The 26792-nt window shown below is 38.9% G+C and overlaps 1 protein-coding gene across 1 annotated transcript; it reads right to left on the minus strand.

The window, feature by feature from the left end:
• Positions 1–533: 533 nt before the first annotated feature.
• LOC134869198 (regulator of G-protein signaling 8-like) lies at positions 534–21322 on the minus strand. Its single transcript, XM_063890664.1, has 5 exons — positions 21072–21322; positions 11633–11743; positions 10654–10715; positions 2910–3076; positions 534–2518 (listed from the first exon to the last, which is right to left on the minus strand). The coding sequence occupies exons 2-5, from the start codon at positions 11731–11733 to the stop codon at positions 2324–2326; spliced, it is 525 nt and encodes a 174-aa protein (XP_063746734.1). The 5' UTR covers positions 11734–11743; positions 21072–21322; the 3' UTR covers positions 534–2323.
• Between the last annotated feature and the right edge of the window lie 5470 nt (positions 21323–26792).

A 26792-nucleotide genomic window follows, 5' to 3' on the forward strand; every position in this document is an offset into this window, starting at 1 on the left:
TTTTCACTCTCATAACCACAGATAGGTTGCAACACTTCCACTGTGTTGGCTGAATTTACAGTAGACTGGCCCAGGTAAGCTTTTGTTGTGTCTACCGAGTAGGTTGGTTCCCACATTCAACCAATCCCTGTATTCCCTGAGTTACAGACACATCACCAACAACAGCAAAGTTATTGGATATTTAATCTCATCACTGCCCCACATACGAGAAAAGAGCATTAGTTTTTGTCATGAGTGGTGCTGTAGTACAGAAATGTTAAAATTCTTTCTTTTCTTTGTGAGATTCATCATTGTTAAAAGCAGCTGACACGTCTGTCATAAGATGTGTGGGAAGGTAAAGTTTCAAATGGTTAGCAAAGTCGGTTTGCATAGCATTTATCTTTTTGTTGCAAATCAGCTAGTTTTTAAAATTCTCATTTTATTATTCAGTGTTAATCACTCAAATGTAATAGTACCTAAAAACCAGATATTACAATCCTTAATCTCTTCCCCAAAAATAGAATGGAATGGTTATAAAAATGGCACTGTAATCAAGGTCAATCCGTCGTCTGATCAGGAGATAAATGAATTTTTCATAAATCTCATAGACATTAGGTATTGATAATGAAGTCACACATTGCACACTAACATAGATGCAAATTTGTTTTTAATTGCAAAATATAGGGAGGGCTACATTCATGTGGAACACAGTAACATACCATACAGGGCGATATGTTGTTCAGCCAGTTTTGTTGTATTTCCGACTGTTTTGCCTTTAAAGTACACATGCAATAAAGACAAATATCTCAGCTGAAATCTTTTCAAACTAAGTATTTAAAAAGGAGTGCAAACACTGAGGGAGCACATTTCAAATACATGTTACTGACATACTCTGGACTGCATTTATTTGGCAGTCGTTTTCATAACACACTGTACATGTCAAAGAATATCTAAATAGTATTTCTCAGTATTGCATCATGCTAAAAAATTAAAACTTTGCACAACAAGTTTTTCAACCAGAACACATTTTCTGGGGGTCTGGCTGTTGCTTTTAGTTCAATGCTAGCAGGAGGTCAATGTCAATTGTTCAATTCGATGAGGCGCTGTGTGCTAATTACGATGTACATTTTGCTAATTGGTTATTTGCTGGTTGATACACCACTTTTTTATTAAGATATATTACCAAATATCCTAGCAGGCAAACAAAATAGGTCAATTAAGTAATTCAACTTGAATGAATGTACATTTGAACCTCCTCTATTGCATGAATTGAAAGCAAAAACTATCCCAAATACTTTTATTAAATTTCACATAGAACACCTGCAAGAGTTTACAACACACAGGATTATGCAGCCATATCAATATCTAATGCAATCTAGTTTGGCACAGTTTCAGATATTAGGTGTCTGTTGTAAACACACAAACTACTACTGCAGGTCAAGTCCTGCATACAACGGTATCTATTTCACAAAGAACTGAAGGTAAATGGAGGTAGAGCTGGGCGAAAAAACTATACGAGGGTATTCATCTCAACTTTCTGTTGTGCTAAAGATAGAATTAAATCTTCTCTTGGTCAACTGTGTATTAAAAGCATTAAGTGTGTGGAACCCAATCGAGTCAAACCATTTAATCAAGCTAATGGTACTTTTATGATAAGTATAGTATCAAATCAAATTTGATTTATTCAGTGTAATATCAAAAATTACAAATCTGCTTCAAGAAACAGTTTTATATAAGTAACACCAACATTAAGAACTACCTACAAGAAGTCAAGAATCACATGTTCTTAAACAAAGGGACACTTTTATAAAATTTGGGTTTATCAAATTAACTGGTTATTTGTTTACCGGTAAGTGATATTGTGTTTTCTTCTTGAGCTTGGAAATGGTTTGAGCTTTCAACCGTATTTTACATTCTCCATTCTCAAGCAATTCTTTTAGAAGCTTTAACTCAAAATAAACATTTTACAAGATCAAGAATTGGTTGGCATGTTTCAGTGGCTGCTTGCTCTCTCTTTAGTAGCCACAGTCAGTTTCATTGTAAATGTCAGTTGTACAAGTATATATTTGAATTACATAGTATTTATAACATATCGCCCAGCACTTATTAGAGGTAAAACGATTCACCTATCTTGATCAAATGTCCTGTGTGCAGTGCAGCCAACCAAGACACATCTTTACTAGAGGGATTGCATGCTTGGAGCTGGTGTAGACAAAGGAAACAGTCAAGCATGTCACCACCATCCTTGCAGATTCACAGTATTCAGAGATGACGTCAAAGGGTTTACAATTGATATACAGTGTTGGTCCGATTTTATGTCGTCTGTGGTCTTCATCACATTTGGTCAAACAGATCTTCGCTGGCCATGTGCGTGTGCCCTGTTCACTATATCCTGGTACATCTTGGACCTGAGGAACCTTGGGTAGGAGTCTTTCTCCATGAGACTGTAGACCTTAGCTTGGACTTCATTGAGACTGGTTGGGGATGGATCCTTAAGAGTCTGCTTGGTCTTTTCCCTGGTGCGGTAGTCGATGTTTATCTGCAGGGATAGGGAAAGCAAAAAAAGGATTTGATCTACAGCTATTGAGATCTTTCCATAACTTTTATTTAAGAACGGGAAAACTAAAAGTTAAGTGATTAATCTTGCAAAATGACATAATCCTTTACAGACAAACAATCAAAGACAATAGCTTCACTTTATGGATATAGAAAATACCAGCATTGCTTTTTAGCAGCTAGTAAGATAGTCGGACTTTCTCATTAAATGGTGTTTATGCAATAATATATTCCGTATCTTCGATCATGTATATTGTTATAGCAAGATATCACAATTATAGTTCAATTTCTACAATTATATTGATTATTATTGTCCTTTCTCAAGCATCTTTCAATAAATGGAGAAACACATACGCTCAGTCACAGTCACACACCTCTCTGGGTGCCTGGTTGTCAATGAACTCGTGGAGGATCTTGTTTGCTTTGGACGCAAGCTTGGTTGAGCTTTTGACTTTCTTATATTCCTCGCAGGCCATCCAAAACTCAATATTCTCGTCACTAAACTCTGACTTGAGAAATGTCCGGAAGGCAGCCAGGCCATCTGGAAAAAACAAGTGAATCAGATGATAAGGAGAGGAAGTAAAGACAACAAAAACATGATTAATACTAAAGCGTAACACATATTTCTGTACAGCAGGAAGCTAGATGTTTTGTTTCTTTTTAACGTCTGATTATGTGATAATAACCTTCACTTAATGTTAATGTTTTTCTAGTGCGCACACACTCTTGTTCCCAGGAGCGGGAAACAGCTCTCCTGGTTGGAACACAAACAAATGAGAGAAAAATACTCCCACAGAGATCTTTTTTGTGCTGTCAAGATAAGTGATCAATTAGGCTCCCCATTGATGATAACAAGGGCATGTTTGTCTATGTGCCTGTGTCATGTTGACATGTCATTTCCATCCTTTTCATTTCTGCTGTTTACTTAATAAAGCTGGAAAGAGAGGGGATGGTCCAATTGCATATTCAATAAAATTACTGAAATTACAGAGACGAACACACATTATCATGCACGTAAACACAACAACATGGGCACAGGATTACACGCACACACACACACACACACACACACACACACACACACACACACACACACACACACACACACACACACACACACACACACACGCACACACACACACACACACACACACACACAGACACACACATACACACACACACACACACACACACACACACACACACACACACACACACACACACACACACACACACACACACACACACACACACACACTATGTTGCCTTTAGAAACCTTCAAATAACATTGTTATCACAAAAGGAACACAGACATCAGTCAACAGGCAAAAGCTTTTATAGTGTCCCAAAGTGTAGAAAGGATTCCCACCTTAGTGACACACTTTGTGTAAAGATCCCAGTGAGCTCAAACCTCTGCTGAGAATGCAACATTGTTATAATTTAGCAGACATTCACAGATTACATGTAACATAATCCTAAAAAAGTTTTTTTTTGTTTTTTAAAGACTTAATTTACAAAGTCAATAAGTCGTTTTGTTCAGCCTCATCATGCAACTGGGTAGTAAATGTGTTTATAGGTCCATCTGGCCATAAACTCGCACACAACTTCCAAATCTTCAACCAAGCAACATCTCTTTGTTTTATTGGTTGGGATTTGTCAGATTCAAGTAAGTACAACACCTCAAATATTTGCTTTTGCGATTAATACAATGTTAAGAACTTGTAAATATTTAGTTATTGACGAATACATTCATCAACTTTTATTTGTTTTATTTTATTTTATATTGCAATAATACAACATTTCCATAACAAAACTGTAACAAAAATGTGAAAACTCTTTCATTTCCGCACCAGAGGCTTCCTACAACAAACACAACAAAATGTGCTAATGTTTTCTATATTTGGACTTTACAGGGTTAAGCAAATAATTTTAGAACATCTAAATCAGTGCAGCAAGGGAACTAAATGAACTGTAAGGAGGCAACTGGGAGTATTACCCACAATGCACAGCAGCTGGGAGGCATATGCGTTCTTGTCTGTACTCGTGTGCTCGTGTTCTTGTGAAACGTCAACTCTTGCTGCCCAAGTACTGTCCCAAACCCAAGTTCTCTTTCACCAAGAACGGATAAAGTTCCCGGATGTAATTCCCGGAAATGTTCTCGACACGCCCATTTTATAAAGGATGCATCGGATGCTAACTTGTGTTAACTCGGCAGCGAATATACCCCAGCATTCATTTCGGCATTCAAGGGAGGAGCGGAAAATTACTCGACGCCATTGAACAACGGTACGTTTTTACTATTTTCGTATGCTATTTCATCACTACAAATTCACTTTGAGTAGGGGGGGGGGGATAATCATCAAGTTCAAAATTTCAACACACCCATTTGGGACTTGATTAACACTATCAATACAAGAACTTTGACACCAAAAGTAACTCTGTATCTTGAAAATAACCCCCCACCCCTTGAAAATGAAAAAAAGAACCCCAAAAGTGGCATTTTCTGCACATTCCGCCTGGTATGCATAAGCTGTTCTTACTGTTTGCCTATATACTGTTGAATAAATGCTTTCAAACCCATTTGATATTTAATGAACACTATTAATAGAAGAACTGTTACACCTCAAAGTGACCCTGTATCTTGAAAATAATCCCCCATCCCTCTTTGAAATTAAAAAAAGAACACAAAAAGCGTTTTTTTTTAGCTGTTCTGCCCTTTGTATGCATTCACTATTCTTAGTCTGCCAATACTAAAAGACTAAACTACATTTTTTTATTTCAAATACAAAACAGTTAATTCATTTTTATTCAGTCACATTGACATGGAAAGAACTTGAACTTGTCAGTCTTAAGTAGCACCTCACATTTTTCTTAGCCTTTCAAGACTTTCTTGGAATTTTGCATATTCCAGTGTGGTTCGGTCACTCCTCTTGCCTAGGTACGCCATGAGAGCATCTCCAAACTCCTGTGCTGTTTTCATCCTCCTCTTCCCACTGGGCAGTGTCACCTGGATTCTGAAGATAGGATCGACTTTAGGCAGAAGCGTGGTGCTTCTCTGGCAAACTGAACCTCAAGCTCTCTGCAGCTTGCGTTGTTCTGACTTTCATCCACAAGGAACTTTTCAACTTCCCCACTGTCAGTGAAGGGGCCACCTCTAGATTTCAGTGTGTCCAGCATGTCTAGTCTCTTCCTCTCCTTTCTTTGAGCCATCTCCTGTTTCTCGTCTGCCCCACTCTCGAATTTCGCCTTCATGAGTTTACTCCAGTTGAGTTCAACCTCTCTTTTTGCTTGGGCTGCTGCCTTGAAACCTCTGAAGGACGGAATCTGTCCATCCCTAAGCTCCTGGCTCTTCTGAAAAATTATTGACCTACTGACTGCGTTCAGTGTGCCTAGCTTCTTCAGTCTGTAGTCCACCTTCCCACATTGTCTTTCCATCCCAATGTTGTGCACAGGGGTGCCATCAATGTTACTAGCCTGTTCACTGACAGAGTAGTCCATTGGGAAGGTCTCCTCATCAATCCCATAGTCCCTCCTCTGCCTGGCCAGGACAGTCTTCAGATGGGGCTGCATGAGATCTGTCAGCTTCTTCACTTCATCCAAGTGTTCGTCAGCCACGTCTGACACTGAGTTCAGGACCTCTTCCGTGTAGGTCTTCTTTACGCTACTGAAAAGCTTGTCAGACACTACAGGATACTCAGGTGTTGTGAACGTAGTGTAGTTGTGGCTGATTGGCTGGCCCAAGCCTGTATGCAGTCCCTTGTAGAACTCCCTGAGCTGAGTATGGGTAGCATCTTTCTCTATGGTTCTGGCATAGAAGGGCTCCACCAAGTGCACACCCAGGCAGGCAAACACCAAAAGGGCCACTTTGAGGTAGGGAAGCTCCATCACTTCTCTGACGAGGCAGGCCAGGCGGTTGTTTATGTGAGGGTTCTGGCTCAGGAACTCTGTCAGATGGCCAAAGTGGTATATTAGGACTGCTGCTGCCCTGGAGAGACATCCAAACCTGCTGTCTTTGTAGGAAAACAGCACACTGGATACCTGCCTTTGCTCAAGGAAGAGGAGGAATTCCCTGTAGCGGTTCCAGGGTTTGTGGGAATACTCAGGAGCCACCAACTTGAGGCACATGTCCAGTGCCTGTCCAGCCACACTGGCATTCTTGCTGTCTACATCCAGATCCACCATGAAACTCTGTAGCGCTTGCTCCATCTTCATATCGGCCTCTACCAACCGCATCACGTTATTCATGGCACTGCTGAAGCCCAGTGTAGTGTGGGTGCCACAAAAGATCTGACCTGCTGGTGTTTCCAAGTTGTACATCTCTGCCAACAGCTTTGAAAACCCTTTGTTGTGCTCTGTGCTGTCAGTCATATGTGCATCTACAAGTTTATAAACATCCTCCACACTGACTCCTCTGACCGACGCCAGTATTTCGAACCCCATATCCACTTGCATTGCTATGTCCTCAGTGGTCTCTCGATGAATTGGTAAGATAGGCAGAGGAAATGTGCTATCTTGACCCACGTGCAGCCCTTGTACCATGAACTGGCCTACACCTTTCTTTGTGGTACTGTCCGATGCATGTGTGATCATTTTACCTTTCTCCTTCTCCTCCTCAAGCTTTTCCACAACTAGACACAGACTTTGGGCCTCAATTTGCTGTAGAGCTGTCCTTATGCTTCTAGTACTTGGCACTGTATCCTTGTCAAAGACCTCATCAGATTCCCCAGCACTTTTCCAACTTCGTCCAAACATAGTGTTGCCTACTTCAATCACAGCTGAGCTCGCCTCACTGATAGAAAGTCCCTTTCCTGAGAGATTGGCTATAGTTGTATAGAAGTCATCCCGGACTTTTCTCTCGGACAATCGTATGTGTTGAAACTCTTGTGGTAGTAGATCTTCATCCATGTCTAGTTCAGCAACATCTGTGAAGAGTTTTTTCCTTCCTTTGGGTTCTGGACACTGAACAGGACACTGGTTTGGGGATTTCAACGGTTTGCTTGCAGTCAACCAGCAGCCACAATGTATTATGTAAATGTACTTTATCACATTAGAACATTGCAACATCTGACAGGTGAACCAAAGTGTTCTCTTAAGATTTTATTTTATTTTTAATGATAAAAGGGGGGAAAAGGGGGCAAAAAACATGTCCGATTTAGTTTTTTGGGTGGGGTGGGGGGTTTATTTCATGATAGGTACCAACTTCCAATACAAAATATCTCCCAAATGACCCAATGCACCATCACTGAAGTGGGCGTAATCATTTTCCAATTTTTTTATTTTTAGGCCATTTATCCCCCCCCCTACTTTGAGGCGAGAAATCAAGAACTAAAATATAGCAGTTTTATGAAAATCGATGGCAAATTCAAAATCGCTTAAACGTTTTCGGAGTTGAGAAGCTCCACAATTGCGTATTGCGCAATACCAGCAATTACGCATCGTCTCAAACCGCCAACAGCGCTCTGTGTGCTCGTCAACTTGCAAGTTCATTCTTCCAAGAACAACTCGCAAGAACGTTCTCCCCAAGTACACCAGTCTGTTCTTTGCATTCTTGGTATTGAGAAACGCCAGGCGCAATTCCAAACCGACCCTTACACCCTACCCCTACACAATCCCCCTCCGTTAGCGCGAAGGGTCCGCCATATTACTGTAAGTGCTGTTCCAAACCAACTAGTGTGGAAGGGGAGTGGGTTATCAAGACCTCCAACAGCGAGTCTGCGTCGCACCTGACTTCCCCTGCTGCACTACCTGACCAGACTCAACACTGTGTGTGTCCGTCATGAAACATGCTCTGTACAAACAGTTCCTGCAAACATTTAGACTGGTAAACTGCGTAAAACAAGATACACATTATATCGTCATACTGATATTACCTCGTTTTTTTGTTTTACTGGGGAATATACCCGTGTCTAGAAAACGGTGTGAATTTAATTGTAAAGTTTTGTATATTTACAGAGTAGTGCGAAAACCAAGCAGCTTATAAACATCATATTTGAAAAATAAAAGAAGTTTGCAAATAAAGAAATGCAATTAAAACATTTTGGAGTTTTATTGAAGTTGTTATTACATGTTTTTATTCCAAAAGATGCTGATTTGAAACCGTTGTAAACGAAAGGTTACAGTATTTCCTGTTTCCGCCCGAGAGAGGGGAGTTCGTCCCAAAGTTTGCAGCTGGTTTTAAGGGAGCCTCTTTCAGCAGTATTGAGTAGTGGGAGTGGGTAGGGTGTGGTTTGGAATTGGGCCTCGGATGTAATCTTACTGGGACCCACCATGTTTTTTTTTGTTTTTTTTTAAACGTACATTGTTTCCTAACTTTAAACACTCCTGCTATGCAACAATTTTGAAATGCTGACATTTTTTATTATTTTTCACTCTGCACAACAGGCTTTCGTACAAAATGTAACTAAAATGACACAAGCTTAAAAAGCACAGCCCTCACAGAGTGTTCTTGTTCTAACTAGACACATTACAGATGACAGTGTGCACAGGTCTGGCCCCCAATAACAACATAATCAGCTTTACACACTGAGGAATGACACTATCGAATTGTAATACACAACCCATCCTTATAAATTGAATAAGAACCAAGCTAAATGCAATATCGAAGCAAGGGAACATTCAGTACTGTGTTTTGTTTCCTTTACCATTATTTATAATGTAGGCGTGTTTGTGCATGTACATGTTTTAGTCAGCTGTAAAATGCTTGGTCAATTGAGACAGGATACAAAGGTGAATCACAGTGTCTTCGCCTGGGGAGGGCTGTGTTCTTGGCTAGGTAACAAACCATTTATTTTTTCGCAATATAAGGGTTCCAAAAGTATGTTATGTCACAACCTCGATCTCAACAAAATGAATAATGTTTGCGCAACTGCACACGGTTTCTCAGTGTAGGCTGTCTCTAATCCCTCACACAGTGTTAGATATAATCACTATTATCAATTCCATGACAGGCAATAGTGGAGCCATCGATGTTTTGCAAGCTCGGGCCAAAGCATTAGAACTGAACTGTGCTGGCAACTAGTATGTTTTGTTTTGCCTTTTCTGCGTAATGGGACTAAGAATTATTCAAATAAAAAATATGAATACAACACCCCAGGGCGTCAGAAAAACAAAGACGGTGTGCAGGAAATAAGCATAGTTGTAGTTTTGTCAGTTAAATATTGAATACAGTTGGTATGGATTATTTCAAGTGACATCATGAAACTGCCTACTTAAGAGCATCAATCACTATAGGAATTTGCATTTAAATGCAAAGACAAAAGATGTATGGAGACAACTACACTGGGAAGAAAGGACTTCACAGTTGCATCTTCTGCATCGATGGCTAATACATGGAAAATTCCAACTTGATGAGTAGAAAAATTACACAACTTTTTGATCAAACAATCAAAAGAAAATGGATTTAGATAATTGATTTATCGTTAAAGGCCATTCGTCAAGCAAAGTCAACCAACATCTTCTGGTTCCAGCTCCTTAAAGAGTAACATTTGCTGCTTCTCTCTTATTAATATTAATGTGACTATGAAATATTTACTTTTCTGGCACAAGATTGGGCTCTAGGACATCCTATTACGCTCAAACAATTCTTACAGTTTGCATCGCTGCCTATAGTAGTCTGTTTGCAAAAGAAGCATGTCACGAACCTGCGCCTCATAGGGTGCATAATAATTATGCTTACACTCAAGAGACCAAGACTTGTTCAGTCTCTATTAGTAACTCTAACTCTAAGTAGTCAGCACTTTCTCAGTACACCTATCTGTGAAAGAGTGTATCTGTATTCTTGTATGTAGTGGCTCTTGCCTCTGAAGGAGCATATTTGTAGAAAAAAGATTGGATTTGTTTGTGCAGATGGATGTGTGTGATTGAGTTTTTGCCAGTGTGTGTTTGGTCCATGGAGAAAGTCAAAGACAAGTGTGTGATTCATTACTCGGTAGGGGTCCTCACCGCACAATGAGACCTTGACATAACATGGACTTGGCAAGGGAAAATGGAGTGAACAATTAGAAACTATTGAAGAAAGAGCAGAAGGGTATGTTACCGCTACTTTTAAGTGACTACAATTTTCTTATTGCCGGGTTTTGTGACTTGTGCAGTGGTGAAAAATAGAACATGTCCACTTACATTTGTGCGAGAGGAGGTGATCAAACGATTCTGACCATCGAACAACCTCATCTGTTGAAACTCTGGTGGAAGGAAAGACAAAGGGAACTGCCTGAGAAAGATGCCGACCACACGCTGTTCTTTCATGCATTTTTAACACACGATGGTACTCTATGTATTATTAGGCTGCCGAGTTTGATGTATGATTTCTTTCCTGCTCACAGCAGTTCTTCCGCTCAAGGCAGTCAGGTAATTGTAAAATCTGGTTCTATTTATCGAATGATGGCAGGAGGGTGTAGAGGAGATAGAGGAAAAACAATAGCTGACTTTAGTGCACATGTAAACACTATTTTATGAAACGATGCAAACATGATAGGATAAAACAAATAATATAATTACTTGACCCCCCCCCATCTTTGTATATGAGGCTATTCCTGAAACTAAATTTGACTCTAAATGCCAACATACAGAACACACAATGTTTATGATGTGCTTTTATTTTTAAGCATCCCGGGGCTACTTTGGATATTAAGGCAGAAAAAAAAAGAAAAAAAAGTTTTGAACACCGTGAAGTTTAAATTATTTTATCCATTCACATTTTTAAACAAGGAGGTATTCATTACTCATGACTAGCCTCATTAGGTGCTTGATTTGATTATAGCACGGCACATTACACTTAAACCAATTTAATCACACAGAGATAAATGCTTTTCTTTTGGCATTTGATTTTGATGGCCATTTTAACAGTCCAGTGTGAGATTAAAACAACTCCTGATTTTGAGTATCTTATCTCTGTTAACTGTAAGAGTACAAAAGATAACATTGAACAAACAAAAGAAATACTAAAACTTGAAATAAGACTTAAGAACACGGCTGAAGAGTTAACACACTGAACGTTTCATAACCAATCAAACTTTGAAGGCCAAGTATGGTGTCTACAAAAGTTTTTCCAACACAACAGAAGCTTGAGTTTTAATTTGAACATTTTTGGCAGACTCACTTCAGGCATCTGGCGGTAGTCTCATGGACAGGCGGCAGGAACTCGGAGAAATCACTGTAGGAGTCAGACTTGTGTGACAGGCAGCCTAGTCTAGTCTTCATGGTGCTGATCCTGAGAAGAAAATACACAATTATTTGCAATTGTTTGTGTAGTCTCTGTACATTTTAGGTTTAAAAACCAAGCGCTACTGTACTATATAAAAAGATGTGGAAGCTGCAACCAAAACATACAGTAGCTGTTACAATCATGAAAAACATGTTGGGTTGCTTATGTGGAGTATTAATGTGAACCCAAAGCTCAACCTGAAATCAACAGATAAGTACATTTGTCTGGATAACTGAAATGTATAGAATGTTAAGATCTGAAAACATCTTGTACAAATTGCACCAAAGAGCACAATTACATCGACTTCACAAATTCAACCTTCAAAGGTTTTATTGTCATGACATATACAAGACTACTGTGTAATTATGCAATGTAGGAAACACTTTTAAAATGTTTGTCCGGGACCTGATGAATAAACCGTTTGAATCAAATAAGTTAATACCAATTTGCTGGATATGGCAGGACTGGATGTGGAGACAAGTGTGACTCAAGGGGAAGGGTTAGGTTAACAATTGAAAAAGTTGCTGTTGCTGTTTCAGGCTTTATTTGAACCACAAACCTGAAAGTTTGTCTTATTTGTAGCAATGCTAGATTTAGGTGATGGTTGGCTTTAACACAACCTTTATTCAAGCATCTCAATGAAAATCGCATAGTTAGACAAACAACATTAGACATTCTACATAAAACTTAAAAACACAGGCAGACATAAAATACAATATCAGATCAGTTTGAAGAAAAACCTTCAAGCTAATTCTATTCAGTTCGATTATGAGAATAAAGGGTATTTCAAAAAGTGCAAGAATAATGGTGTACTGTACAATCACCAATATGCTTCTTTTTGATACAAGAAACCTACCTAGATCTTTAGTTTTGGACAACTCTGTAATCCAGTAGTCTTGTGAGTAATCTAATAGACAATGACAAGCTAACATAAAACAACTTGTATCTGTTTTCATCCATCCATCCTTTCTTATAATTTGTCCATTCACCTTAAATATTCCTCTCAGTGCAGTAGCAGTGCTGATTTGTGGATTGTGTTGATGTTTATAGCATCATTTGGGAACATTGCATTAAATATACTGCTCATTAGATACCTTAGCTATTAGTTTGTGTTGATGACTCCACCACATGAATGCCAAGGCTTTTGAACACATCTATTTATGTTCTCCAACTACCTCTAACAGGTTGTTTTAAGTTATCATATATTAATATGAATTAATGGGTGTGTAGTCTTGTTTTGCTACATTGTGAGGACCATAACATTTTTAACCACAGTGAGGACATTTTAGGAAAAGAAGGACATTTTACACATCCCGACTTCTTCCAAGGACTATTTAAGGGGTATTGTTTTACGGTTGGTGTTAGGCATTTAAGTTGTTATGGATAAGGCTAGGAACAGGGATGTGTGTAGACAAATGAAAGATAGCACATGCATTTGTGTTGTGTTTGGACAAATTAGTCTGGTTTCTGATATTGCCTCCGTAAAATTGGAGTTTGGACTGTAGCAAAGTAGCAGAGGGTTGAATTAGTTTTTGCATAATTAACACGAGTTAAAAAAACACATCAATTAAATCTGCCACACTCTCCAATGGGGTTAATTTGTTTTTTTAGTGGAGATAATGTTTTAAATGCTAATTCAGTAGTATTTATTCTAGATAAACAGAAATAAAAAAAAGGTTTGCAGCTTGTTTTGAATGCACTGTGTATGTGAAGCTGTCTGCCCCATATAAACCTGTGTTATGTATCAGATGCTATGTATAAACTGGACTGTTAGGGTAGTTTGCGTGCCATCTCTGTGAGTCATATTCTCAAGGTGCACTTCAATTGTTAATAAAGGGTTATTTTCAAAGTGGATTGAAAAAATTATGAGCAGAGATATTTCGAGTCCAGCAGTCTATGTATAGACTATAATTGTGAAGTTCACCAGCAAGGGACAAGTTTGACGTCAGATTATTTGATATACTTGTGGAAACTTGCAATGAGTATTTTTAGGATGACTTCCTCCCACAATGATGACAGTAATGCCAACACCTAACTCTTACTAGAAACATTGCTGATGATTATACAGCACAAAAGACATAACCAAACACAATTAAAATTGTAATGGGTTCCTCTGACGAGCACAAGATTGCTAATGAAATTGACAAGGGCCTTAATAACCAATGTGTGCAATTGAAAAATTGGTTGGTGTTCAAAAAAAGATCCCTTAAATGAATTAAAGACATCTCCAGGGAAACAAGATTTCTTTCAGCAGATGTTATGGTTTGATGGTGTTTCGTCAGCTATTGTTATTTGTTGGAAAACATTAGTAAACAAAATCAACTCAGCACAGCATCGATGTAGTAAGTGTCATGGTGCTTTTAATCATGTCACACATTCTTCTGTAGATGTTGAAACACTTATTGCAACTGGTTTGTACTGTTAATCAAACTTTTGCGGAAGAAAAATTGCATATATTTCCTCATCGGATGCTAAAAACGTGGCTAACTACATGGCTATATAGTAGATATACCACATTAAAGTCTGTTTGCCACTGCCTTTTAATTAATACATAAATCCGACTTTTCATTCAAATGTTGCATTCAATTTTGCAGTTTGGTGTTTTCTTTATTTTCCATACTTTCATATTATATACATCACTATTATTTGCCTTGTTACTGAACTGTGAAGTTGACAGGCTTAATTTGTGTCAGACTAATTCACTATTCTTTTTAATCACCTCTTGGTTTAATCTGTGTCATTGTGAGGGCAATGTAATTAGATAATTAGACTCATACTGCAAATAGTGCTTGAAATTCAATGTCAACACAAGTGGGATCCCAAATGTTACACAAAGACATGGAAATAGGCAGCAGCTTTCATACTCTAATAGTGTAACTGGAAACCAGTATTACAAAATATTACAGACTTACATAAATTGTATGTGGGTCAGAATGTGCTTTGAAGTGTGCCAGACTGCCAATAACATGACAACCGACCTCTCCCTGCGCCTGTTATGCCCTCTCTCCTCATCTCTCTTGTCAAATCTGTATCTTGCAGTGGGGTGCTGACACGTGCTGCCACTGAGCTATTTATAAAAAACCCTGACAAATCCATGTAGTCAGGAGGAAACAGTGCATGTTCTGTTCAGCCATGCAGCAAGGCCTGCTCCTGGAGGAAAAGTGCTAAAAACAGCAACAGCGCTCAGATATACACATACACACACACACACATTGGACTTAAAAGTACGCCTTACGAATGTAAAAGTACAAACAACATCCGCTAGAACCCCAGATGCCTGTCGGGGTTGTTAAATAGAGGAAGTAAAAATGTACATACTGGAAGTTGAGTGTGTGTGTGCGTGTATGAACATCTTCTTTGATGTTACCTAACTTGGTGCAATGCAGGTTTTCAGATTACCCTCAATGTCCTCATTTCTGGATGCTGACAGAAGAAACCGAGCCGTTCTACAGCATGTGCCTGATTCCAATAGACTGACAGTATTGAAACATAGATATATAATTCAATGCTTTGTCGGACATACAGTATATCTTGACAATGATGTCAAAGTACGATTGTGTTTAGTTCAGATCAAATCCCTGACCCATTCCCGCTAAGGGCAAGTACAAATAGCAACTCGTTAAAATTGATATTCTGAGAACTTCGTAAAACTTCTAATTCATGCACTTAATTAACTCACTCACTCACTCACTGTAAACCCCTCCCCCTTCCATTTTCTTCACACACATTAAAACAGAATTATTTGCTTGTCTCGTCTCTGCAGAACCATACGGCTGTGTCGGGTGATTTGCTTGTATGACACTAATGTGGGGGTCAAAACAAATGAATTAAATAGGCCTAACAGGATCTTCAGTTTCCTCGGGGCTAATAAGAGGCATTTAAAAACATGTTGGCAGTGGTAGAAAAATCACAAAATGTGCAGATACACTTATCTTATGGCATCCACTGCTAAAGTCAATGAAAGATTTCAAGTTAAAGAGAGTATAGAGTATATAAGGAGTCAATGTAGCCAACATGATGTCATGCATTTTCAGACTACGGTTTTGAAACCTTAAGTATTTGGTAGATATGGAGCAAAATATTTTCAAGTGATGAAAACACTGAAAGAGATTCTCTTTTAATTCTTTTGAATAGGTTCTCAAATGTTGGAAGAAGTAATCACATTCAAAATCTAACTTTGACTTCATTCTTTCCAGCACAGTTTTAGCTTGTTGTCAGGCTAGTTAGGATGCGCTGTGACTCAGATGACAAGTTATCAAGGGTGACTGCAGAGCAGTTCAGTCTTGGCAAGTCCAGGCATGTCCCTTTCCTCTCTGCAGCCAAGCTGTCAGATTGGACCTGAGTCATAAGAGCACAAATTTGGTCTTGCACTTGTGTGTTCTTGCATGTGTGTATTTTTGTGCACACTGCCCCGAGATCAGAAGCCCGATAGCCCGCAGAATGTCAGACCATCTGACGTGTTGCCACCTTTAGAAGCAACAGAAGGAGGAATCGTAGCTGATTTGGGGTTTATTTCTGTCCTCTGAGAAGTCTGCTATGGCCGACTCTGCTCAGTTATTTTTCAGAACAGGACTATCACATCACACTCTGCCCCAAAGACCCGCTAACTGCCACACTGATCCAGAAAGGCCTGCAGCTACAAACACTGATGCTTTTCTTTGACTCGTCTCCTTGTGCCTATGTGTTGTTGACCATTCATGGACAAAACATAATAGTGAACAATGGCAAAAAGGAAAATGGTTGACCTTTTCCGACAGATTAACAGAAAGGGATAATGTTGTGTGTCTTTCACTTTGCCAATGGTTAATGCTGTTCACAGTACACAGAGTTCAGTTGTGTCAAGGCCAGAAGATAAAAATGCTCCTGGAAATAAAGTGAAGAGAAAATGCATTTCCCAAACAAAAACTTTTTCAGAACAGTTAGACTTTGAACGGAAATAGCAAATTAGCCCTCTATGGCATTGGTCTCTACTAGATACCTCTCCATAAGCAAATATAATAAAACACTGATATGGAAAAATAGCAGTCTACAGAACAATGTTTTAAATATCAGTGAAATACACATTTACAATGATAATAATAATGACTATGACAGTAACCTGATGCATGATTTTGTGAGGTAGATGTTCTCATTCTTTTATTAACATTTGATACATCATTTTATATCACCACTAAGGAAGGCTAGGTTTTCTGCTCAGCTTGTTTGTCAGTTTGTTTATTTTCTGTCAGCAGGATTATGGTAAAATATTTGATTAGTAAATGAATAAAAGGTGCCCACTTGCCTACTTCAAGCTGAATCACTGATTATCTCTTGCATGCGCAGTACTAATGATCGAGTTGTCACCACCGCACCAATGGCTCACAGGTACTTGTGATGAATAAATGAACAGGTGCCAATTGTAGCCTACAGCTGTGAGTAATAGACACACAGCAGGTCTGACATTGTTATAGAACCCTACAGACGTAGCACAATCAGTAGAATTTCACTCCTCCGCTGTTCATTTTACTGAGAACAAGTGGTGGAACACACAACAGCATTGAAATGTACCCAGGTGATTAAGAGGTTGTCTGGATAAAGACATTTATAAAAAGCAAAATGTCCTTTTGATGCAAATTATGCTCACTGCTGTCTCTGTTGTCTTTTGTTACTGGTGAGTGTCGGACATCTGGCTACTTTTGTCCCTGACAAAAAAACAAAAGAACATGCTGACTGTTCACAATATGTTTTATACTTAGAAACTGATTTTAATGTGTAGAATTTTCCTCAACCAAAAGTAATAGGAATCAGAAATGCTTTATTTATCCTGGTTGAAATTGTTTTTTCCAACAAATAATTGTATACATTAGCATACAAATTAAGATTATGAAACAAAACCACATAACAATACACATTAAACAAATAATAAGTTGTTGTAAAAGCTTGAATGTGTTTGTTGAAGGTGTATGTTCAATGATATCCACCTCAATTAAAAGTAATGGGGAAGAAATATAAGGAGTATATTGGACTTAATACTTTGAACAAGGGAATCATGTTTCCTATTATGCATCATGTCCTATTAAACTCAGATGTCCCTCTCTCCTCTGAGGCCTCCTGTGAGAACACCTGAGCACATTGCTCACTTCAACAGTCTGATAGGTCAATCTGGGATAAAGCTTCCCAGGGGCTTTTCAGCACATAAAACCCTGATACTATTTTCATCAAAACATTTTTTTTCCTCTGCAACCTGATGTATGTTGAAATGAATGTCACTTCCCTGCCGTGCAAGCCCTTCTTTATCTATTTATTTCGTATCAACCTAATCTGCTGCCTGTTTACGAGCTTCACCAGCTTATAATTTAATCTCCAAAAGAATAAAATTGTACTCTGAAAGCCTGGCAGGCACATGGTGCATTATATATCACTGCAGCTTGTTTTGTAACTCTAAAAAGATTGCCAATCCGCTATAAAATCATCACTATGTTCAGAATTGTTCCACTCCTACCAAGGTGCTCTCATGTTCATTCACATGTTCACAACTGACAGACATGTACAAGCCTTATAAAGTTGGAACTCGGTATTGAATTCACTAATTGCGTGATTTTTTTCAGACTTATGCTCCCTTTTTTTTTTTTTAGAACCTTGCTTGCACCAGTCATAAAAGTATCTAGTAAGTATAACTGTCAGTGGTATCCGTAAAAAATATAGACTAGCACAATTGTCTCAAAGAACTCCTCAGCTGCATCATTTTAGAATGGTGTGTTTTCACTGAAAGGTACGGTTATGCTTGACTTGACTCACTTCTACCAGTGCCCTTAGTGTAAGTGGTATGAAAGTTGACTGACACAACATCTTTTTAAACGGGACATGATGAATCCTTTCTGTCAAGTATTGTCTGCACTTTGTCAATTGTACGCTGTAGTCCTGCAGACACAGATAATCTGAGTCGAGTGAATACAAATATTGCGATCACTATTGACGTAAGCTTGGCTATTCACAAATCATGTTAGCAAGGATTGTGTCTTTCAACTCTACCATTGCGTGTAAGCTCTCCTTGCTTAGAACATTCTTGGATGTGGTACCCAAAAAAAAGTAGCATGTTCTATCTACAACCTTTCTATTGTTACATAAATACAAAAGAGGGTTCAAATGTTGCGCTGGGTTTGGGTTTGTCGATATGAGCCAGAAAAGCATCTTTTCAAACCCAATCATATCTTCATGGCTTCAGTCACAACATTGTGTGTCTATTCAAATATTCTGTATAAAAAAACGTTTATGCATATTTGACTTCACCTCAAACAAATCACAAACGACTGCGCTTAAAGCTCATCCAGCACTCAGTAAGTTTTGTGGTAAATGGAGGGCAAGCAATGCTTCCCAATCTTTGGCCAAGCATTTGGTTTAGAGCGTTGTCAGATTATATTCAAGTAAATCTGCCTGGACGTGATTATTAAAGGCACATGTGTGCAGGGGTGAGCACCACTGACTTGCTTTAGCTTAGAACACTATGCTAAAATTAGAGCTTGCCATCCTCTTTGGGCCATATCACAACATAATTGATGTGACTGGCCTCTTGTACGGTCCGGCTGCATATCTTGTTTGGAGCAGTGTTAGAATAAGAAAATGAGAGAGAGAAATTATTCATGTCATTTTGTTTAACCTATGCTTACAAGCTATAACCATCCATTGTAATCAGGAAAATACATAACGTATACAGTATCTTGGTGAGATTTGAAACTGTGTTGTTATACTGTAAGGTTTTTGCTGTTGAACTACAGTCGTGCTTGCTTACACGCACAGCAATGTCACCGGATTGGAATTGATCCATAGTGCCAGAATAATAAACATTTTAATTTAGGTAAATCGAGAAAAAAACCAAATGCACATGATTTGATCATCTACATCATGAGATAGCAGAATTTGCTGCCTTAGCCTTTCAAATGATTTTCTTTGGTTTAGATCACATGCATTTGAAATATTTGGGTTGTGGACTGACAAACACTCTTTTTTAAATTATCACCTTGGATCTTGAGACTATAGGATCAATATGTTACTTTTACTATTTACTTTTAACATTTCGAGGAAATGATTAAACTAGAAACCAATTGACAGATGCATATATAATAAACACATGTTCAGCCTTGTTTATACAGCACTACTTATTTATTTACATGGGTAAAACTTACTTTCTAACATGTTCATGTTCAACAGAAGTTGACTAAGTACAGTACATACTTTTGTTTAACTGTTTTTGGTTACAGATGCTAATCAACAACCTGTTGTACTGTTTCGGTAAATCAAAGCAAATGGTTGAAGAAAAATAACAATACATTTTGGGGAATAAAGCTTATTTGAAAATTGGTGAGAAGATCTATACCACTTGCTAAAAATCGATCGCAAGTAGTCACCTAGCTTTGCAATCAGTAGGATTACTTAGCCTGGCTCTGTCAAAAGGTAAGCCATCCTCCTAACATTGCAAACTATGGCAACAGTGCTGACATGGCAAAGTGATAACCTATGAGAACTAACGGTTGCCCGCTCCGTTTCCGCGGAAATGCTGTGGGTAGGGATAGCGTGATCATTGCTAACTGTAATTGTGCGCAAAACATTGACTAGGCCATACAGGGACCCCTGCATGCATGAGTATTAGCTACGTAAACAAAGCACAGAGAAGCTCAGATCACAACACACAGGGGTAACTTAATTTACTGCTTTGGATGACATAATTCTTCTTAATATCATATAAATTACCAACTCATCGTTGATAACATACAAAAGGTAGGGTAAGTAGGAGTTGGGGGGTTCAAAAGTAAAGCATCTGAATGTTATGGAAGGGTTTGGGTGTACCTCAATCAAGGGGGCACTTGTGTAGGCTTCAAAGCACAGCTCCATCTTTGATTGCTATGATGACTGACATTTGCTGGACTGAAAAGCCCTTGGAGCTTTCAGCATCAAGGCAGAGGATGTGGGAGGGTTTGAACTGATTTCTAACAGTGCTAAGAATAAATGGGACTTAAAGCATGTGAGGAAAACAGATCACTCAGGTGGACATGTGGACATGCAGCCAGTGTACACAAACACCCATAGAATTAGCTTCATTATTGGTGAACAGTCTTGAATGTAGCGTATATTTATCTACTCCAATAGTTTGTTTACAGTTTTCCGTATTAGCCACATAGACGTCATCATTCCATTGACAATGTTTTCATTGATGTAACCATAAGCTCTTTTTAAAACAGCAGATAATAATCAACCCGTGAACCTTTTAGGAAAGACCCACATAATGCATATGAGCTCTGTGTCTCTAGCAGCATTACATAACTCTTTGTCATCCAGCAAATGAATATGGATCCTTTACCTTGAGTCGTGTGTGTGCGAGAGATGCTGGACTCTTGCTCCCCTTCTTATTTATCACAGCCTATCCCCAAGGTGTGTTTTGGCAGAACGCAGCCTCCGTCTAGCCAATGCTGGTGCGTTTTTGTATGTATCTGTGCAGCTCGAAACCGAAGATATTTAGTGTTTCTGATGCCAGCGAGTGGGAGCTACACACAGCATGCTCATTGGTGTGAAATCGCGGGGGGAAGAGAGCAGCGGAGTTGGTTAGAGCGAGAGGCAGAGGGGGTGGAATCAGAGAGAGACAGAGGGGGATGAGAGCTTTGTTTGCACAGGGAAATCTCCAAGGACAACCCTTGCACATCTGTGAAGTGGAGAAGCGGCGCTCAGTGATGTTGTGGTTGAAGAGATGGAAACATGAATGTGTAGTGCAGAAGGACATCAGGGGATGGATGCAGCAGGATGGAAAAAGGTTGAGATCTGGGGACGTATATTATATAAGTAAAACCTCAACAGGGAATTTAAAAGAATTGTATAACACATTTGTTGTTTGCGCTGAAAGACCTAGCGGACACAACTGAATGGCTTACACAGATTTCTTTTTGAGAAATACTCAATGTAAGTTCATTTGTTGGTGTTGTCGACTCATAGAGTACAAAGCCTTTACAATGGTTGCTCAAAATCAGAATTTGAGTGTATTTTTTCAACGTCTACTAATTTAAAGATGATGAGGTATATTTGATTATGTAAGTTTTATACCCAAAAACCAAAGGGAGGAATGAGGAGGGACTCGAAAAATAGTAAATTATTGGGCAAAACGAAGTGGTTTATATTTCATCATACAGTATTAAGTTATGTATTTGCTCTATAAAGCACAGGCAACATTTGATTCACTGCAAATGTGTGCAAAGAGAAGTCTTACGTAACACAACATCCACAGTGGAATCATGCAAACTAGCACACAGAAGGTGACATTAACATATAACAACATTAATATCCTTTTCACAAGCAAGCAAATAGTTTTTTTCCAACGGTAACTCTCATCTGTTAGTGTTAATGAGATCAAATCAAAATTTGAATATACACAAAGCGACGCAAACAGGAAATACAATTGCTCCTTTATTTGCATGTACCCAAAACATGATGAAAGATGATATGTCACAAGCTACAGAATAGCGAGGAATAAACAGGAAATGCAGAACATTAATCTTATTACACTATCTGAAAAAGAAGATATACGATCTGCAAGAAGCTGAGAGTGTGGAGGAGGCGGCCTGGCAGAGGATGGACAATTCTTGCCACTGAACAGACAGTGTGACATAAAAACACACACACACACACACACACACACACACACACACACACACACACACACACACACACACACACACGTACAGAGTTTTATAGGGTGGGCTGGTGGTGGTGCACATTTTTTTGACAGCTTGAGCAATTAACACCATCCCTCTATCAGAACGGATTTCAAAGACTGAATGAATAGTATTAGTATAGTATTATATAATGATTCAATTTTTCCGAGAACCAGTGAAAGTAGAGGGTCGACAAAAGCTATCTTTGGGGAAGTGGTACGTCACCTGTCTGGGGGGCAAGGAGGTAGAGCTTGTGTGGGAGATGGGGTGCTACCAGTTGGATCTGGTGGGGCTCACCTCTACATACAGCGTCAGCTCTGGAACCTTACTCCTTGATAGGGGTTAGACACTATTGTTCTTTGGAGTTTACCCAAGTGGATGAGAGTGTCGCCTTCCTACGCCCGGGCTATGGAGGAGAAAACTTTGACTGGTGGTTATACACCAAACTGCGGTTCAGAGTATTCAGCCTTCTTGGAGACCCTGGACAGAGTCCTGTATGGTGGCTCCTGAAGGGGACTCCTTAGTCTTGCTGGGAGACTTCAACACACATGTGGGCAATGATGGAGACACTTTGTGGGGCATGATTGGGAGGGCCTCCCTGATCTGAACCCGAGCTGTGTTTTGTTACTGGACTTCTGTGCTAGTCATGGGGAGTGGGGCTGCAGGTTGGTGGGCTACATTTGCATCACTGCTTTTCGCAGATAATGTGGTTCTGGTGGCTTCATCGCTCTGCGACATTCAGCACTCACTGAAACTGATGGACTATCCAGTCCGAGTAGGGAATGAGTCCTTACCCCAAGTGATGGAGTTCATGTATCTTGGGGTCCTGTTCTCGAGTGAGGAAACAATGGAGCGTGAAATGGGGCAGAGTATCAGAGCAGCGGGTGCAGTATTGAAGTTGCTTTACCACACCATTGTGACGAAAAAAGAGCTGCTCCAGAAGGCAAAGCTCTCTGTCTACTGGTCAAGCTTCAGTCCTACCCTTACCTATGGTCATGACTGAAAGAACAATCTTGTGGATACAAGTGGCCAAAATTGTTTTGAAAATGAGCCACGCTAAGTTGTGACTCATCTGGCATTAACAAAGGGCTTTTCTAGTCAAGTAGTTGTTTTATTAGCCCAAGGTAATAATTGCATTGGTTCACAGAAAAAATAGTCACTGCCCTCAGTCCTATTTTTTCAAACATAGACACACGAGAGGGCATTGATGAGGCATGGTCATGGCCATGACAGCAGCAACTAAAACATTTTTGAAAAAAAACCATTTAGTTAAGAAAATCTTAAATGTTAAAAATGAATCAATATAATCCAATCAAAAAAAGTTGTTGCATCTTCACTGCAGATAAGAAAACATATTTATAGCAGTTGATGGGCAGTTAATGAAAGCAATCAGCATCTGATGAAAAGATTTGAAAAGAAATACATTTGTTGCATTTTTGATCAGGATTGCACCTGGCCTTCATGCAAAATAATAAAATGCACATTCTTGGTGATGCACTTCAAAACTGAAAGAGCTGAGAGCTTTTGCAATAACGTTGTGCGCAATTATTTTTCTCTGTCTATCCAGCAGTCAGCAGACATTCAAGCTATGCGTAATTCAAAGCCCTTTCAAATGCGAGGAAGCAGGCCACAAAGGGAGAGTGATGAAAAGTGTTCGCCCACATAGTTGCTCAGGGATGTATGACCTTCATGACGCTGCAGCTGCTGTGTATTGCAGGTTTCCCAGTCAGACACCGCTGTTGTCTCTCTGGGTGACTAATCGGAAATCTACCGGAAGGGAACATTTCACACAACATTACTTAATCCACAAATGAGTCTCTCAACTTGTCTGACATGCGAAGTTGTGCGTGTTTGGCATAACACATACAAATGTGACTGGTCAAGGCCTGAAAGCTAGTCATTTGAGAAATGACTAAATATTTGCATCAGCCCTGGCTTTACTCTTTTTTTCCCTTCTTGCTAATAGGCTAATTTCAGCATGCTAGCAAATTATACTAAAAGTGTGAACATAGTAAATACTACACTGGCTAATCATGCTAGCGTCATTGTGGGCATATTATCATGCTGACCTTAGCATCTTTTCACTCTAGCTTGGCACCATCACACACAGAGTACCGTCTGGTGTGCCTGTGTTTCCCCTCTGTTACTTATCAACTTGATTATTATGGCTTACACAATGAAGCTATGGCTTTGAGGAGGCGGCTTATGTAACTGCTCAAATAGGTACAATGATGTAATTATACCGGGAACACTTTTGACGTGGGGCAAGATAATTATGATTGGGGGATATACAGGGAGGGGGGACTCTATTGTTTATTGCATGTGCCAAATAATTGAAACAATTAAACAACAAACATTAACAACTTTGATGAATAAACAACAGATTTAATGATCCCGGGCTAATATGTGAACTCATTTAAATGCACCTTGCTAAATGTTCCGTGTTACACAACAATGCAAGCATAATCATTTTCTGGGAATACAAATTCAAACTAAATGCAAACAAAAGGGAAGACTCAGCCATTTTCCGGGTGAGTTCTTTACCCTGCTATCGTCACCCTTCGGCCACTGGTACACCAGTATAGCTACCCAGGCAACTCATATTTTGTAATGCTAATTTTCCTTTTGAAAAACTGTGCAATACAAGCAAAGACATATGTTGTATTTCCTTGCCACCAACTTAATCACTGTCACGTCAAATAAAAGTGGTGGTTGCAGGAAGATCAGATTTGGCATTATAGGACTTTTTCTCAGTCAATGAAGCACAAACTGAGGAATGTATGGCTTTAATCAACTTCACTTACGATCACATATTGCACATCTGCATTAAAGGTGGCAGATCCATCTGTGTGGTTTTAAAGAATTGTATCAATTGAAAAGGGTACAGATAGTCTTAATAATTACAAAAATATATCTTTAGAGCTTCCGCCTCTCGTTTAGTAAATCTGAAGGTTGTTTTATTCTCTTAGCGGTTGGTGAATGAGGAGTGTATGACCTTTGTGTATCAGCTGCTTATTGCTGAACAGTGTGACTTTAGGATGTTGATTTTTCAACCTGTTTCCTTGTTTATTCTTACAACACTGTCAGTGTTTGAAGAGCTTAATAAACACTACACACCCTTTTGTAGATTTATCTGAAGCCTGAACTCTCATGAATAACCATATATTCTTCGAAACTAGCTGTTTCCTGTAAATAATTATAGGTACACTTGCTAGACTACAAATTCAAGATAAACCAATTCTCGTTCAGACCCCTGTGTGACAGTAGTGACTGAAAAGCTTTTTATACATTTCCCTTTACTAGACTTGTAATCACTTCCAGGATTGTGTTCTCACAGGGAGACACATGATCCCAACAGGCCATTTCCACAGAAGACATTTTGACTTTTCACAGCAAGAGAAGCACAAGTACGAGTAATACAATTACCAATGACTCAATTTCTTTTAGCGATCTTCACTTTTCAGGGTCACACAGTTATGGCGCATTGAGACATTCACAGTGCATACACGAGAACCGTTCTTAAATTTTATCCAAAACAATTACGACCAGAAAAGATTTTGAGTCCAGATATACATGTAGTACACATAAACACGTTCAAAGCTATATACCAGCCAAAACGGATAAAGCAACACTAAAGTATTTCAGAGAAATATCATTTAAATATATTCAATCTTCTAGTGGTTATTTAACCGCTTATACATATTTTCACACATGCACTTATTTCAAAAAATTCTTCAAATAACATCCTTTATAATAATAATAATAATGTTTTAGCAATGTAAGTTTAGTATGTTAGCCTGATGACAATTGCTACTCCCAAAAGCTTTTGCAATATTGAAATTGTAATAAATGCCAACGAAAAAAGGTTATGGAATAACCAAAGTTAGGAAAATAGCTTGACAATGGAAACATAAAGGTCTCTACAAAATGTCAAAGCAATTCAAACGGTGATTTCAAGATAATTTAATGCTGAAAGTCGGGGCAACCTACAGTCCTATAGCCAACCTCCTAGCATTGCACAAAATAAAACCTGTGACATCATAGCTAAATACCATCGACTCTCTTCTACTATTTTATTTATTTATGTGTTTATTTATTCAACACATGGCAGTTATTTTAATTGCACTTAACACACATGTTATAGCACATGGTGGAAAGCAGCAAGGAGAAGAACATCTCATTGTACCTGCCCCTTCTTAAAAACATAACAAAAAAATGAAATAACCATAAAAAAAAGTAGCATATAAAAGCAGTATTCTGTCAGTCACAGTTGCTTACAAATACCCACAGAAACACAACACCAGAACTCTACACACCAGTGACTGATTTTTCCATTCAGTCCCTTCTGAAAATGGAACCTAGCGTCTGCTCAGGTTAGC

The sequence above is a fragment of the Eleginops maclovinus genome, chromosome 9 (assembly GCF_036324505.1).
Source record: "Eleginops maclovinus isolate JMC-PN-2008 ecotype Puerto Natales chromosome 9, JC_Emac_rtc_rv5, whole genome shotgun sequence".
Taxonomy (NCBI): Eukaryota; Metazoa; Chordata; class Actinopteri; order Perciformes; family Eleginopidae; genus Eleginops; species Eleginops maclovinus.

Bases quoted from the DNA above. Each gene is read 5' to 3' on its own strand.
- LOC134869198 (XM_063890664.1), bottom strand. From the start codon at position 11,733: ATGAAGACTAGACTAGGCTGCCTGTCACACAAGTCTGACTCCTACAGT. The intron at 10,716-11,632 runs GTGAGTCTGCCA...TCCTTCCACCAG, and splicing joins ACTACCGCCAGATGCCTGAA to AGTTTCAACAGATGAGGTTG. The intron at 2,519-2,909 runs GTGTGTGACTGT...CTATCCCTGCAG, and splicing joins ACAACCAGGCACCCAGAGAG to ATAAACATCGACTACCGCAC.